The 13,486-nt window shown below is 58.9% G+C and overlaps 4 protein-coding genes across 4 annotated transcripts; 2 read left to right on the forward strand and 2 right to left on the reverse strand.

Annotated features, from left to right (window-relative positions):
- Positions 1–15: 15 nt before the first annotated feature.
- On the forward strand, positions 16–1,805 carry BO86DRAFT_413205 (CDP-diacylglycerol--glycerol-3-phosphate 3-phosphatidyltransferase; the record flags this gene model as incomplete). Its single annotated transcript, XM_025674719.1, has 3 exons — positions 16–305; positions 393–745; positions 803–1,805. Exons 1-3 carry the CDS (start codon positions 54–56, stop codon positions 1,803–1,805), a joined length of 1,608 nt encoding a protein of 535 aa, XP_025523268.1. The 5' UTR covers positions 16–53.
- BO86DRAFT_459274 (ribosome biogenesis protein LTV1) lies at positions 1,806–4,058 on the reverse strand. Its single transcript, XM_025677344.1, has 2 exons — positions 3,745–4,058; positions 1,806–3,681 (listed from the first exon to the last, which is right to left on the reverse strand). Exons 1-2 carry the CDS (start codon positions 3,765–3,767, stop codon positions 2,199–2,201), a joined length of 1,506 nt encoding a protein of 501 aa, XP_025523269.1. The 5' UTR covers positions 3,768–4,058; the 3' UTR covers positions 1,806–2,198.
- A 258-nt stretch (positions 4,059–4,316) lies between these two features.
- BO86DRAFT_392740 (ribosome biogenesis GTPase LSG1) lies at positions 4,317–6,773 on the forward strand. The gene has a single exon (XM_025672871.1). It carries the CDS (start codon positions 4,383–4,385, stop codon positions 6,420–6,422), a length of 2,040 nt encoding a protein of 679 aa, XP_025523270.1. The 5' UTR covers positions 4,317–4,382; the 3' UTR covers positions 6,423–6,773.
- Positions 6,774–6,847: 74 nt separating this feature from the next.
- On the reverse strand, positions 6,848–12,964 carry BO86DRAFT_422458 (uncharacterized protein; the record flags this gene model as incomplete). Its single annotated transcript, XM_025675343.1, has 9 exons — positions 6,848–7,654; positions 7,715–7,927; positions 8,088–8,333; position 8,728; positions 9,441–9,530; positions 9,608–9,817; positions 10,069–10,072; positions 10,393–12,835; positions 12,899–12,964. 9 exons carry the CDS (start codon positions 12,962–12,964, stop codon positions 6,848–6,850), a joined length of 4,080 nt encoding a protein of 1,359 aa, XP_025523271.1.
- Between the last annotated feature and the right edge of the window lie 522 nt (positions 12,965–13,486).

Genomic DNA, 13,486 nt, shown 5'->3' on the forward strand with positions numbered 1-13,486 from the left:
CTCCTCCGGATTCCCCGGTTTCCTTGTTTTCTGTCGCCAGAACAGACCTGAAGATGTTCGGACGGATTGGGGGCAATGCCCTGCGGTGTGCGGTGCGCCGACCCGCTGCGCGGAGGAATCTTCTTTGTGAGCGCAGATTCTCGGCCCATTCCTCTCATGCCAGCGCCCATTCGACTGTGCCCTCGGCCGCTTCGCCGTTGGGCAGTATTACTACCGAGCTGGATCGGATCTCACCTTGCTTCGAGATTAATGCCGAGAGGATTCAAATCTTGGACTCTCCTGCCAGTTTCTACGACACCCTCAAGGTATGATTGGACAATTGAGTCAAGTCAGGATTGGATGCGCCAGAAGAGCGTGGAGGGACTAAGATCAAGACATTCTCGTCCATATAGAGCAAAATCCGCAACGCAAAACGACGCATCTACCTCTCGACCCTGTACATCGGCAAGACTGAGCATGAGTTGATCGCAACTCTGGACCAAGCGCTCCGGGACAACCCCGACCTCAAGGTCTCCATTCTCACAGACTGCCTTCGAGGAACTCGCGAGTCGCCGGACCCCTCATGCGCATCGCTCCTCGCTTCGCTGGTTACAAACCATGGATCCGAACGTGTCGAAATTCGAATGTTTCATACTCCCAACTTGACGGGTCTTAAGAAGAAATGGATTCCTCGCCGGATCAACGAGGGATGGGGTCTGCAGCACATGAAGCTGTATGGCTTCGACGATGAGATTATCCTCTCAGGGTATGCATGCTCCATGTGTTCCTGACGCACAGGTCCAGTCACTGATTGCAAGCGTAGCGCAAACCTGTCGAACGACTACTTCACGAACCGCCTGGATCGATACCACGTCTTCAGCTCGAAAGAGCTCGCTGACTACTACGCCAGCATCCACCACGCAGTCTGCAGTCTCAGCTTTCAAGTGCTCCCGGATCCGCATAATGCCGCCGGTTACCTCTTGGACTGGCCGAAGGCCAATGGTGCCCCCTGCCCTCTGGACGACCCGCAGAAGTTCATCGCGTATTCCTCGGAATTCCTACAACCCTTCTTCCAGCCCAACATCGACACCAAGAAAGCACTCGAGCCCAAGACGTCCACCCATGCCTACGTCTACCCGGTGGCCCAGTTCACCTCCTTGCTAAACCCGGACACCTCGACGGAATACCCGGCTGTCACTTCCATCCTCCGTCTCCTCTCGACCTCGTCCGCCTTCTCCGGTGCCCGCTGGCTGTTCACAGCGGGGTACTTCAACATCCACCCCGTCCTCTCCTCCCTCCTGATTGCCAGCACCTCGCCGTCACACACCGCCATCAGCACCCGTGGGACCGTGCTCACAGCCTCCCCGTGGGCCAACGGCTTCTATGGGTCCTCGGGCATTTCGGGCATGCTTCCCGCGGCATACACGCATCTCTCCGCGAAATTCCTCGACCAGGTGGCCCTGGCCAAGCGCACGGATTCCGTGCAGCTCAAGGAATGGCGCCGGGGCACCGTGGGCGAGCCGGGTGGCTGGACCTACCACGCCAAGGGCCTGTGGATTACCCTGCCCCGGGAGGAATTCCCCAGCTTGACTTTTGTCGGCAGCAGCAACTACACCAAGCGCAGCTACAGTTTGGATCTGGAAGTCGGCGCCGTGGTCGTCACGGGAAACCAGACGCTGAAACGCAGGCTCGGCGCCGAGACGGACTGGCTGCAAAAGGATTCCAAGGCCATCTCTCGCGAGGATCTGCGGCGCACGGAACGGCGGGTGAGCTGGAAGGTTCGCCTGGCGATGTGGATCACTGAGAAGGTGGGAGGGGCTTTTTAGAGATGATAGAAACTTTTTGTATACCCCCTTTTTCGGCAATTGATGCCTGTATGTATATGGATATGGATAAATGATGTCTTGTACAATGATTACATGAATTCCTATGTGGATGTGTTGGCCTAAGTATGCATCCGGCCATTTTTTTAGAATCTGTGTGAAAAGCAACCGATGAAAAGACTTTTTGTGTTGACGTCTATCTACCATGCAAGGTGGGAAAAGTGAACAAAACCGCAACCGAGACGCCTATGTTATGTGAGAAAGCCCGCAATCTTTTATTTTTCCAGCCAGAACATGCCATGGGTAAGAGGTATCGTCGCAATCGTTGAAAGCATGTGCACACACGCCGTAGCAGCAATGAGAGAAAAGGGTCACCCCCTGAAATCCACACCGTACTTACGCCCGTCCGGGGACCCGTCCGGAAGAACCCACACGCGCCGGACCCAAGCCCTGGCGCACCTCGTCCAGCATGCGGATGCCGATCGCCTCGTTGCCGTGCTTGCCGCGCTTGTACTTGACACCCTTGCGCTTGGCCTGGGACCCGGTGTTGTCGTCCCAGCCCGCGAGGAAGTCATCCATCACCGAGGTGAAGTTGTGGCGGGGGTTGACCGTCTGCCCGTTGGCATCGATCAGACTAGGGGCCTCGGAGATCGCCGACATGCCCGTCATGGCGGTCATGCCCGTCATGCCACTGACCATGGACATGCTGTCGTCGAACTCATCCTCCTCGTCCAGCGCGTACAGCTGCTCCACGCGATCGAACCGATCGTCCAGTAGCCGATGGCCCTCGGTCCGCGCCAGGGCCGACGAAGTCATCGAGTACGCCGAGGGGTTCGTCAGGGCACCCTTGCGCTTCTTGCGCCGGATCGGCGTCCCGCCGACCGTGAACACCGTCGACGCTAGCGTACTCTGCTGCTCGGAGGGCCCGACACTGGGGGCGGCGGCGGGCACGGCGGGCTTGGCGACGCCGGCCTTGACGTCCTTCTTGAACTTGGCGAACTCGCGCATCCAGCCCTGATCCTCGGGATGCATGTCCGGCGCCGGGGCGTCATGCTCTGGCATCATCTCCTCCGCATCGTCACCCCCAGCCGCAACCCTTTTTTCGTACTGCGCCTTGGCGGCCGTCGTATGCGTCTGCACGGGCGCCTTCTCCGTCGCGTCCGACTCCCACCCCTCGTCGTCCTCCTCGTCGAAGTCATCGTACAGGGTATCCTCCCAGTCGCCCTGGTCCATCTCCTCCGCACGCGTGGTCAGCTGGCCGAACAGGTTGTCATCGTCCGCCTCGTCGACGTACTCCTCGTCCTCCAGCGCCTCCAGGACCTCGCGCAGCCGCGGGTCCATGTTCGGCTGGAAGCCCGCGATCGCGTCCGGCACGTTCTGCTGGTCCTGGTAGGTGGGCTTCCGCGAGTAGGCCGTCGCGGTCGACCGCATCTCGCTGGGGGCGTAGCGGTAGCTGCCCCCGAACTCGCTGCCCTGCCCATCCTCGTCCAGCGACACCTGCCGCAGCGCATCCTCCAGCTTCATCTTGCCCTTGCCCGCCGGGGCTTGGTTCTTGGCCTCGACGAAGTGCGCGTCCCCGGCGCCCGTCCCCAACTCCCGCAGGTGCTGCATGTAGTCATATTTGGTGTCGTCGTAGAAGATGCCGTAGTTGGCCGCCTCGCCTTCGTTCTTGCGCACGGCGCCGCTGCCGAATTGCTGGGTCAGCGTGGCCAGGTTCTGGCCCCGGTGGGCGTCGGCCGTGCTGCTACTGCTGCTGGTAGTGGTAGGGGCCGGGCCGGACACCGGCGCGAGCACGCGGTCGTCGGCGCTGGGGTCGTGGATGAGAGGGTCATGTTGGGAGCGGTGGAAGAGTTGGTAGGTGGTTGCGTTTTTCTTGTCGCTGGGAGGATTGCTGGGTTAGTGCTTGAATTGACGAGACTCCGGAAAAGTGTGGAAGACTTACATCCACTGCTTCCGAGGAGGCATTTTGGGCGGTAGGTCGTCCGAGGACAGGCGTTGGGGGGATTGGGATGATTGGAGAGAAATCGAGAGATGCAGCTTTGGGTCCTTGAGTCTTTGGGTCTTTGGGCGTTTGGGCGAAAATTCTCGAAATTCGTGGGGGAGATAAAGTCACGTGGGGCTGCTTATCGAGGACCCGGTGGGTTGTGATACAAACACTCCGATCGTTAGATCCCAAAGGAGGTGTCGTGTCCTGAGGAGTTCATGTAGATTCGATCTTCCGATTGCACTCTCCAGCATCAGAATTTCACATTTCACTCTTGCTACCGATGCTGCAGAGACACACACACACAAAAAAAAAAAAAAAAGGAGGGGAAAAACAGCTGCTGAGTCAGCCTTATCTTATCCGCGCGGGGCAACTCTGATTGGGCCAAAACCCGCCAGTGGGATTAATTCTTCTTCAGTTCTTCTTTTCTCTTCGTCTTTACAAATCAATCAACCAGTCCCTCCTCAACTACAACGACTCTTATTCTCTCTCCTTCCCCGATCTCTCATTCTTTCCCACTTATCTCTCTACCCTCCTCCTTCCCCCCCCCCCCCCCCTATCTCCTCTGAACTGCTCCGCAGTCACTCATCGCCACCATGGTGTTGGCCAAATCCAAGAACGCCGTGGGGCTGGGCAACAGCCTCATGAAGGACCGGTTCGGCAAAGGCAAGGCCTCGAACCAGAAGAAGGCCTCGCACAACGCCGGCATCGTGCGCAAGGACATGAACGGCGACACGTACGTCACGAACGCGCAGCAGGACGCCTCGTGGGTCAAGATGCGCAGTATCACCGAGCAGGCGGCGCTGGACGAGTTCCTGAGCACCGCCGAGCTGGCGGGCACCGACTTCACCGCCGAGAAGATGAACAACGTCAAGATCATCCACGCCGACCAGAAGAACCCCTACCTGCTGTCCGCCTCCGAGGAGAAGTCCGCCATCACCAAGCACCGCCAGAACCGCGGCCGGCTGACCGTGCCGCGCCGCCCCCAGTGGGACGCCTCCACCACCCGCCAGCAGCTGGAGCAGCTGGAGAAGGAGAGCTTCCTGTCCTGGCGCCGCGGCCTGGCCGAGCTGCAGGAGAACCAGGACCTGCTGATGACCCCCTTCGAGCGCAACCTGGAGGTCTGGCGCCAGCTGTGGCGCGTCATCGAGCGCTCCGACCTCGTCGTGCAGATTGTCGACGCCCGCAACCCCCTGGCCTTCCGCTCCGAGGACCTCGAGGCCTACGTCAAGGAGCTCGACCCCCGCAAGCAGAATCTGTTGTTGGTGAACAAGGCCGATATGTTGACGGAGAAGCAGCGGGTCATGTGGGCGGACTACTTCGATCGCCATAATATCAGCTTCCGCTTCTTCTCGGCGCACTTGGCCAAGGAGCAGAACGAGGCCCGGCTCCTCGCGGAAGGGTCCGGGTCGGAGAGCGACAGCGAATCTGATGAGGAGGAGCAGCAGCAGCAGCAGGAGCAGGACTTGGCGAAGAACACCCAGGCCATGAACATTCAGGACGGCGAAGCGCAGCGGGATGAACACGACGGCGGATCGGAGCTGCCTTCTGCCACCAGCAAGCGAACGGAGATCCTCAACGTGGACGAGCTGGAGGAGCTCTTCCTGTCCAACACCCCCGACACCCTCCCCGACAACAACACGGCGGACGGCGAGCCCATCAAGCGCAAGACGACCATCGGTCTGGTCGGATACCCCAACGTGGGTAAGTCCAGCACGATCAACGCGCTCCTGGGCGCCAAGAAGGTGTCCGTGTCGGCCACCCCCGGTAAGACCAAGCACTTCCAGACGCTGTACCTGTCGCCGGAGATCATGCTCTGCGATTGTCCCGGTCTGGTGTTCCCCAACTTCGCGACGACCAAGGCCGACCTCGTGGTCAACGGCGTGCTCCCGATCGACCAGCAGCGCGAGTTCACGGGGCCGGCCTCGCTCGTCGCCCAGCGCATCCCCAAGCACTTCCTCGAGAACGTCTACGGCGTCAAGATCCTCATGCGCTCCGTCGAGGAAGGCGGCACGGGCACCCCGACCGGCAGCGAGGTGCTGCGCGCCTACGCCCGCGCCCGCGGCTTCTCCACGCAGGGGCTGGGCCAGCCCGACGAGTCGCGCGCCGCCCGCTACGTGCTGAAGGACTACGTCAACGGCAAGCTGCTCTTCTGCCACCCGCCCCCGGTCGACGACGGCGGCAGCCCCATCGACCCCGCCGAGTTCAACCAGGAGCTCTACGACCTGGCCCACCTCCCCGAGCGCCGGCAGGCCCAGCTCGCCAAGATGATGGCCGCCGACCCCCTGGGCGCCCACGTCGACCCGGAGACCCTCTCCCTCCTCGGCGTGACCGGCGCCACCAAGCAGCAGCCCGTCCAGGGCTCCCTCGCCCGCAACCTGGACAGCGGCTTCTTCGGCCCCGGCGCCGCCTCCTCGCGCGGCCAGATGATGCTCCCCTTCAACTCGCAGTACACCGAGCAGGGCCAGCAGATGCGCAAGCAGCTGACCGGCCGCAAGGAGCGCATGATGGTCGCCCTGGAGCGCGGCATGGACGTCTCCGAGGTCCGCAGCGGCAACTCGAAGAAACACTTCAAGGCCAACAAGAAGCGGGCCAAGAAGGTGCGCAAGAACGGCTCCACCGAAGATGAGTATTAGTGGTGCCCTTCCGTCCCTTGGCTTTTCTCTTCTTGTTTTGTTTTCGGGTTGGACTCGCAGGCGAGTGCGTACGTTGATTGATGATTTTGTGTGAGGTTGGTATTGGATTGGATGAATCATGAAATGAACACAAAAGCTGTTTTTTCCTTTTCTACTTTTGGGTTCTTTTCTTAATTTCTTGTATCCCGGTATAAACTACATCGGCTTTTTTTTGGGGTCTTTCATTGTGGTCATATGTTATCCTGGTATATGGGTTTTCGTTTTTACGTCGTGCATGGGAAATGGGGCTATGAAAGATTACATACATTTCCGATATAGCTCACGCCCGTTGGGCTCCACACTAGTTTCACTGCCAAATGTATTAACCTACTTCATTCGGCTCCAGGATCTACTGAGTAGAGAGAAACCCCGCATGCAACCCCTGATTACAACCGGCCCTTGATCTTCAACCCCGTCTGGCTCAACAACCGCTCGCCCTCGCCCCGCTGCCACTCCAACTTCTGGCGGATTTCCGCCCTGCGGTCCCGATTCTCCCGCTTCCCGAGCTGCTGCAGATGCACCTCGTCGGGCCCGTCGGCGATGCGCAGCGTGCGGATCAGCGCCCACATGTACGCCAGCGGGGTATCCTGGCAGACGCCGGCGGCGCCGTAGGCCTGGACGGCGCGGTCAATGACGGTGAGGGCGGTCTGGGGGACGAGGACCTTGGCCTGGGCGATCTCGCGGAGGGCGGACTTGGCGTCGCCCTGGTCGATCTTGACGGCGGCGTTGAGGACGACGAGGCGGGCGGCGTCGATCTCGACGCGCGAGCGGGCGACCCACTCGAGGATGACGCCGTGGCTGGCCAGGGGCTGCCCGAAGGTCTGCTTGCGGTCGTCGTTGATGCGCGCGATCAGCCACTCCAGCGCCTTCTCGGCGGCGCCGATCGTGCGCATCGCGTGGTGGATGCGGCCCGGCCCCAGCCGGCCTTGGATGATCTCGAACCCGCGGCCCTCGCCCAGCACCAGGTTCGCGGCGGGCACCCGCACGTCCGCGAAGCTGATGTGCCCGTGCCCGTGCGGCGCGTCGTCGTACCCGTACACCGTCAGCATCCGGTGCACCGTGATCCCCGGCGTGTCGGCCGGCACCAGGATCACCGACTGCTGCTGGTACGGGTCCCGGTGGTCGGGCGCCGATTTGCCCATCACCAGGTAGATGGCGCAGCGCGGGTCGCCGGCGCCGGAGGACCACCATTTCTTGAGCGAGTGGTACCGTCAGCTGCTGTTCTTTGGGGAAAAAAAGGGGGGACAACGTACCGATCCATTCAAGACATACTCATCCCCCTCCCGCCGGATATTCAACTGGATATTCGTGGCATCGCTCGACGCCACCTCCGGCTCGGTCATCAGGAACGCCGACCGGATCCGGCCCTCCAGCAGCGGCGTCAACCACTGCTGCTTCTGCGCCTCGTTGCCGTACTTGGCCAGGACCTCCATGTTGCCCGTGTCCGGGGCGGCATTGTTCGTGGCCTAGGGGTTTAGTGTGGTTGGTTAGCTTATCAGCCATACATCACGAAACTGCCCTCTCCAACTCTTAATGAAAACAGAAACAGAGTCTCTGTCCATCATCCCAACCCAATCTCCACACGAAACCACCCCCCCTGCCCCAAAAGAAAAAGAAGGGACGCACCTCCGACGCAATCAAACTCTTCCCCAAATACTCGGCCATGAGCCCATACTCCAGATTCGAGAAGCCGGCGCCCTGCGCGAAGTGGTTCTTGGGCAGGAACATGTTCCACAGGCCGAGCTGCCGGGCGCGCGCCTTCAGCGTCTCCATGACGGCCGGGTGGGTGGTCCATCGCTGCTCGCCCTGGCCCAGTTGGGCCTGGAAGACGGCCTCGGCGGGGATGCAGTCCTTCTCGACGAATTCTTCGACCTGTGTTCATCGCTTAGCATGATTTGAGCTGGGGGGGGGGAAGTTGGAGTTAGACTCAAAGGGGATAGATATACCAGGTCCAGGGTCTTCTTGGCGCGGTCGCTGACGAAGGGGAGGGCGATGGGGGGGATGCGGGCGGAGGCGGGCATGTTTTCGATCAGGTCTTGGTTGAGTGGGTTATTTGGTGTGAAAGAGTAAGGAACGAGAAAAAAGAGAAAAAGAGGAATGGACTGGTGATTTAATTAAAAGAGAGGAAGCGTCTGGATCAGACGATGGCGTGAGTGAAGTAAGAACGAACTCAAGGTTGGAAATGCGGAGAGCGACAGAAAGCGGAGAAGATGCCGATCGGGACCTCGGCTGATTTGGGTGGTGGTGGCAGTCCCTGTGTATATACCCTACATACACTTCCTACTATACACCGTGTATACGGTATACATCCCACTCGTGGATGGATTCTATCATATAAACCCATCGGAAAGTATGTGTAGCATCTCAGTAAAACCATTAATAAGGGGGGGAAAAGTCATCATGATAATAAAGAATCCCCTCAGCTCCAAAGTCCAACCAACCCAGAGTGTCCCAGCCAGTAATCTCCCAAAATCCAACCTCGGTTGATTTTTTTTCTCCCAGTTGAACCCTCCATAACGAAGTTTCATCAACACAAATAAAAACAGTTTCATCCCAAGCATAACAAAAAACAATCCCGAACGTGAAAAACCAAGTGTCGCGCAGCCATCCAGCAACGGGTCTAGCTACACGATAACAAGGATAAAAGGAAGGAAAATCTCTTTCTCCGGCGACCCGCGCGAGAGAATGACAAAAAAAGAAACACGGAGATGTCGTCTAACCCCATCCAGCAAATAAAAAAATATATGGAACGTCCTCATCTCCTTAGGGTGGTGGTCTTAGACCGCGCTCTCGGTGTTCTCCTTCTCACGCTGGGCTTCGGCCGCCGCAGACTGTTCGAAGTTCTTCTTGCCCAGTTTGGCGAACAGGGATTGGGGCTTGCCGGCACTGGATGGACGGATATTCACTGTTAGTCTTAAGTTCATCCTCCCAGAAGAGCTGATGGGCTTGGCAGGAAGAATGTAGATGAGAAAAACATACTTCTTGAAGCGCTTGCCCTTCAGGTCGCTCAGCTTCTTCGAGCAAGGGCTCATGAGTTCGTCCGAGGGCGACACGTAGCTGGCTTGGTTACTGGACGCGTTCCCTCGTCAGTAACATGTCCATTCACACAGAGAATCAGCCCGTGGGAGCCACTGTACTGTCCATACCTTTCTCCGCTGGCCAGCTTGCCCTGCAGCTTCTGGCGGTGGTAGTCCATCGAGTTCATCGGCTTGCCGGTCTCCTCGGCAGTGCCCAGGTGCGTGTTGGTGGAGCGGTCGGTCAAGGGTTGAGCGTCCATGGTGATGGTGGTGGTGGTGGTGGTGGTTGATGGTGAATGTGTAGTATTGAGGAAGTGAGTTGGGAGAGATCTTGTTGGTCTTCTCAACGCGTTGTAGAGGAGGTTCTTCAGATGATGGTGGTGGTGGTGGAGTGGAGGCAGAGAAAGGCAGAGAAGGCAGAGCGAGCGAGGCTCAAAAGGATAAGCAGCGGCCGGCCAGCGGGAAAAAAAACCGTGTCGATTGTTGGCATGGCAACCACCACAATGAGATCATGCTCCAGCATTACTTCATTCAACATTCAGGTCATCCTTGATCCGCATCCCCTCTAAGCAAATTAGAATTAAATCCACGGTTCTATACGTGGTCTAGTCATCATCGTGTCGTGTCCTGATATACATATACAAATAGACAAATAACCCAAATCCACGCCCGGCCCAATTAACCCACGGATCCAGACACACAAAGAGACCGACCAAGGAGGGAGTTGACCTGGAAACACGCAGGGACAGACAATCAGAAATGCCGATAAGCTTCCGCAGCCACCTATCATATCCCTGCACTTCTGTTTGCCTGCCACTGTACTGTCCCACCCAGGCCAAACATTTATCGCCCGGGCGAGTCATCGACGATTTCCACGGGAGACGCTTCGGATCCAGGGGTGGTGCTCCCCTCACGCGGGAGATCAGGTGGGCTGCTACGCGATCGCTGCGCCGGTGGGACCACCTCCGGCAATTCCAGGGTACTCCCTCTTTGCTGCTCCGGATCCTCATCTTCGGCCGAACTCAGTGCATCAGAAACGGGCGTCGGCGGCGAGTACGCCAGCGTTGGGCTGAGAAGCTCGTCCTGCGAGTCTTCGGACAGATTGCGTCGATGGCCGCCGGTGCGTCGGCAGGAAGACGTCGCACGCGTTGACGTCGGGCTCACCAGCGGAGAGCCGTACGGAGGGGACGGCGACGAGGACGAGCGCAGGCTGTACGACCGCGTGACCATGTTCTGCACTCGAGGAATCTCAATGTACCCACTCGCCGTGCCCCGCGCAAAGAGTACCAGCCCAAAGCAGAAGAGGATCATCATGCTCTGGATGACCGCCACGCGTTTCTGGAAGACCAGCTCGTCCGCCAGCACGCCCAGCTGCGAACTGAGCGAATGGATTTCTTGGTGATACTGGATGCGCTGATGCTCAAACTCCAACGCCACGCTCTTCCACACCTGATCGTATTGCTCCCGAACCTGTTTCAGCTCATTTAACACTGTCACATTCAAGCCCTCCAGGAATGTCGACGTCTTCGTCAGCTGCCGCTTCTCGACTTTATCGAAGGCGTCGCGCAGGATGCGCGATTGTTCTTCGATGTACTGAAGCGAGAGACTGGAGTTCGACTCCAGCATCTGGAGTCGTTTGTGCACTGACTTGAAAAAGGACTCTTGCGTAGTTGGGTTTGCCGACGGTGGCTGGGTCATACTCGACCTGGTCGGTTCCGCTATGCTGCTGGGTTCATCCTTTGGCAGCACAGTAGACTTGTTGTCCGCTTCCGTTACAGCGCTGGCGGATGCAGTCTCGGAGTTCACAGCAGTTATTGAGGCCGACGATAAGTCCGTTGCAGTTGATCCCACTGCGCTTGTCACCTTCTGTTCTCCTGATTCTCCGGACAAAGCCTCCTTGCCTTTTCCCGAAGCCACGGTATCTTGCGCCTGGGATGGGGACGCTTCGTTCGAAACAGGTCGATTGGGCTGGGGCTGGGCTGCCACTTCAGGTCCAGCACCAGGAGCCGGTGCCTCCTGGTCGTCACAGGTATCGAGAAGCCCCAGAAGCTCGCGCAGCTCCGGCACATCCATGTCCGACCCGGACTGGCGGCAAGCCTCTTCCTCTGGGTCGCTGGTCGGCACCGAGTCGACCGGCTCAGCAGCCGCCGGATGAGGCGCTTCCTCGGCCGTAGCCGTAGTCTCAGAGTCCGGGGCCATAGGAGCCGGCACCGTTGATTCTTCAGATATCTCCTCCTCATCATCATCTGCGGGACCAGCCTCCCCATCATGCTTATATTCCTCCAGCATCGTTGTTCCATGAATCCGAATCAAGCTCAACGGGCAGAAGAACTCGTTCCCGTAGTGCGTAAGGAACTCAATCTTCACATACCGCGCCCAGATGAGCGGATTCTCGACCGCGAAGGCCTGCACCTCCCGCGTATTCCGGGCCTCGTAGACCCCAAGCTCCCGCCACTGGTCCAACTTGGCGGGATACCGATCCGAGACGCTGACTCGGAAAGTGTGGAAGATGGAGCTGAAGAACTCGTAGTTGGCGAGCACGACGGTATCCACCAGGATGTCGTCGCACAGTTCCAGGATCAGGAATTTGTTCTTCGCCCGGCACTCATTCAGCATGTAGCTGTCCTTGTTCTCGATGAGCACCGACGACGACCCGCTGCACTCCGGGTTCGTCTTGAGCACCGTCGCCGCGCAGTCAAAGGACGCATAGTTGAACCGTTCTTTGCAGGTCGTGCCCGCGTCCTTCGATCGAGACACCCCCGCCTGAGGCATGCCCTGAGCCGGCCCATCGGCGCCGGCCTCGTGTCCGGCCCCCGGTATCCGCTCGCCTCGCGGCTCAGTGGAGGAGGAGACCATCGCGGTCCACGCCGCAGGCCGCGTCGCCTCAGGCGTAGTATCTGCGCCGAAGCCCCCAAAATCCAGCTCGATCTCTGCATCGTCGCCTAGCGAGTCCAGCGCATTGTTGATCCCCGTGGGCCGTCGCCGGTCCTCCTTGCCCTGAGCCACGCCACCACCACGGCGACTCCCCCCCACATTCTCCGCAGACTGTCCAACCTTGGCCAGATTCTGCTTCTTCCAGTCTTCGAAGGACAGGAACTTCGCATTGTCGAGCGGAGAATCCGTGTCGAGCTCCTGGTCGGACCGGTGCTGCTGCTGCTGCTGCTGCTGCTGCTGCTGTTGCTCGTCCACCGAGGTGGGACTCGTCACCGCCTCATGGCTCGAAGCAGACGCTGACACGGTCACCGATGCGGCTTCTGCTGCCACCGAGGGCGTCTGGGACAGAATATAAGCGGCTGCATCGGCCTCGGGGCGCTGAAGTCCCCATCGTGTCTCAATACAAACAGGCCACTGGATCAGCTGGGCGCCGAGTTTCAGGGTATCGGGCGTGGGGCAGATCGATGGAGATTGATTCGCGGCGACCCCGTCAATCCAGGTTGAGATTAGAGTCATCCAGGGAATCCATTGTGTTGCCGTCCACCCGGCCATTTTTGGGGGGGCAAGTTTCCCTAACGCCCAAGGGGTTGCAAATGGGGACGGGTGTCTTGATTTGAGGTTTTTATTTTTTTTTTATCTCGCAGCGCCGGGAAGGGCGATTGTGCGGAGTTGTTAATCGTAGTAGCTTAGTGTCTCTCCGCAACTCAACTAGAAGAAAAATGGATTGACCGCCACACACGCGCGCGCATTGTCTGTGGAGTCCGACGAAGGAGGTCACGTTTGTCTGTGATTCAGTGTACGGAGTCCGTTCAAGAGTCTCTCTGGGTTGGGCGAAGGAAAGGAAATGCAAGGATACAACAAGCACCCTTTGTTGACTTTCCCCAGCCTCTTGTCTCTCGCTCTCCGTGTCCTGTCTGAGAAACACTCCGGCAAATGGCACGTTCTGCCAGGAGGAAGTCAAGTTGTCACAACAAGTGAAAGAGGGGAGGGACTCCGTAGTGGAGACGACGATCGGGACCGACTGCTCAACAGGGCTCACCGTCAGTCCACTCAGTCACTGGAGGAGCAGAGCAG

The sequence above is a fragment of the Aspergillus japonicus genome (assembly GCF_003184785.1).
Source record: "Aspergillus japonicus CBS 114.51 unplaced genomic scaffold BO86scaffold_75, whole genome shotgun sequence".
Taxonomy (NCBI): domain Eukaryota; kingdom Fungi; phylum Ascomycota; class Eurotiomycetes; order Eurotiales; family Aspergillaceae; genus Aspergillus; species Aspergillus japonicus.

What these genes read in the sequence shown, in the direction of transcription:
- BO86DRAFT_392740 (XM_025672871.1), top strand. Translation starts at nt 4,383, where the DNA reads ATGGTGTTGGCCAAATCCAAGAACGCCGTGGGGCTGGGCAACAGCCTC.
- BO86DRAFT_459274 (XM_025677344.1), bottom strand. Translation starts at nt 3,767, where the DNA reads ATGCCTCCTCGGAAGCAGTGGAT. An exon ending in CCTCCTCGGAAGCAGTGGAT is followed by an intron (nt 3,682 to 3,744) that starts GTAAGTCTTCCA and finishes CAATCCTCCCAG; the next exon opens with CGACAAGAAAAACGCAACCA.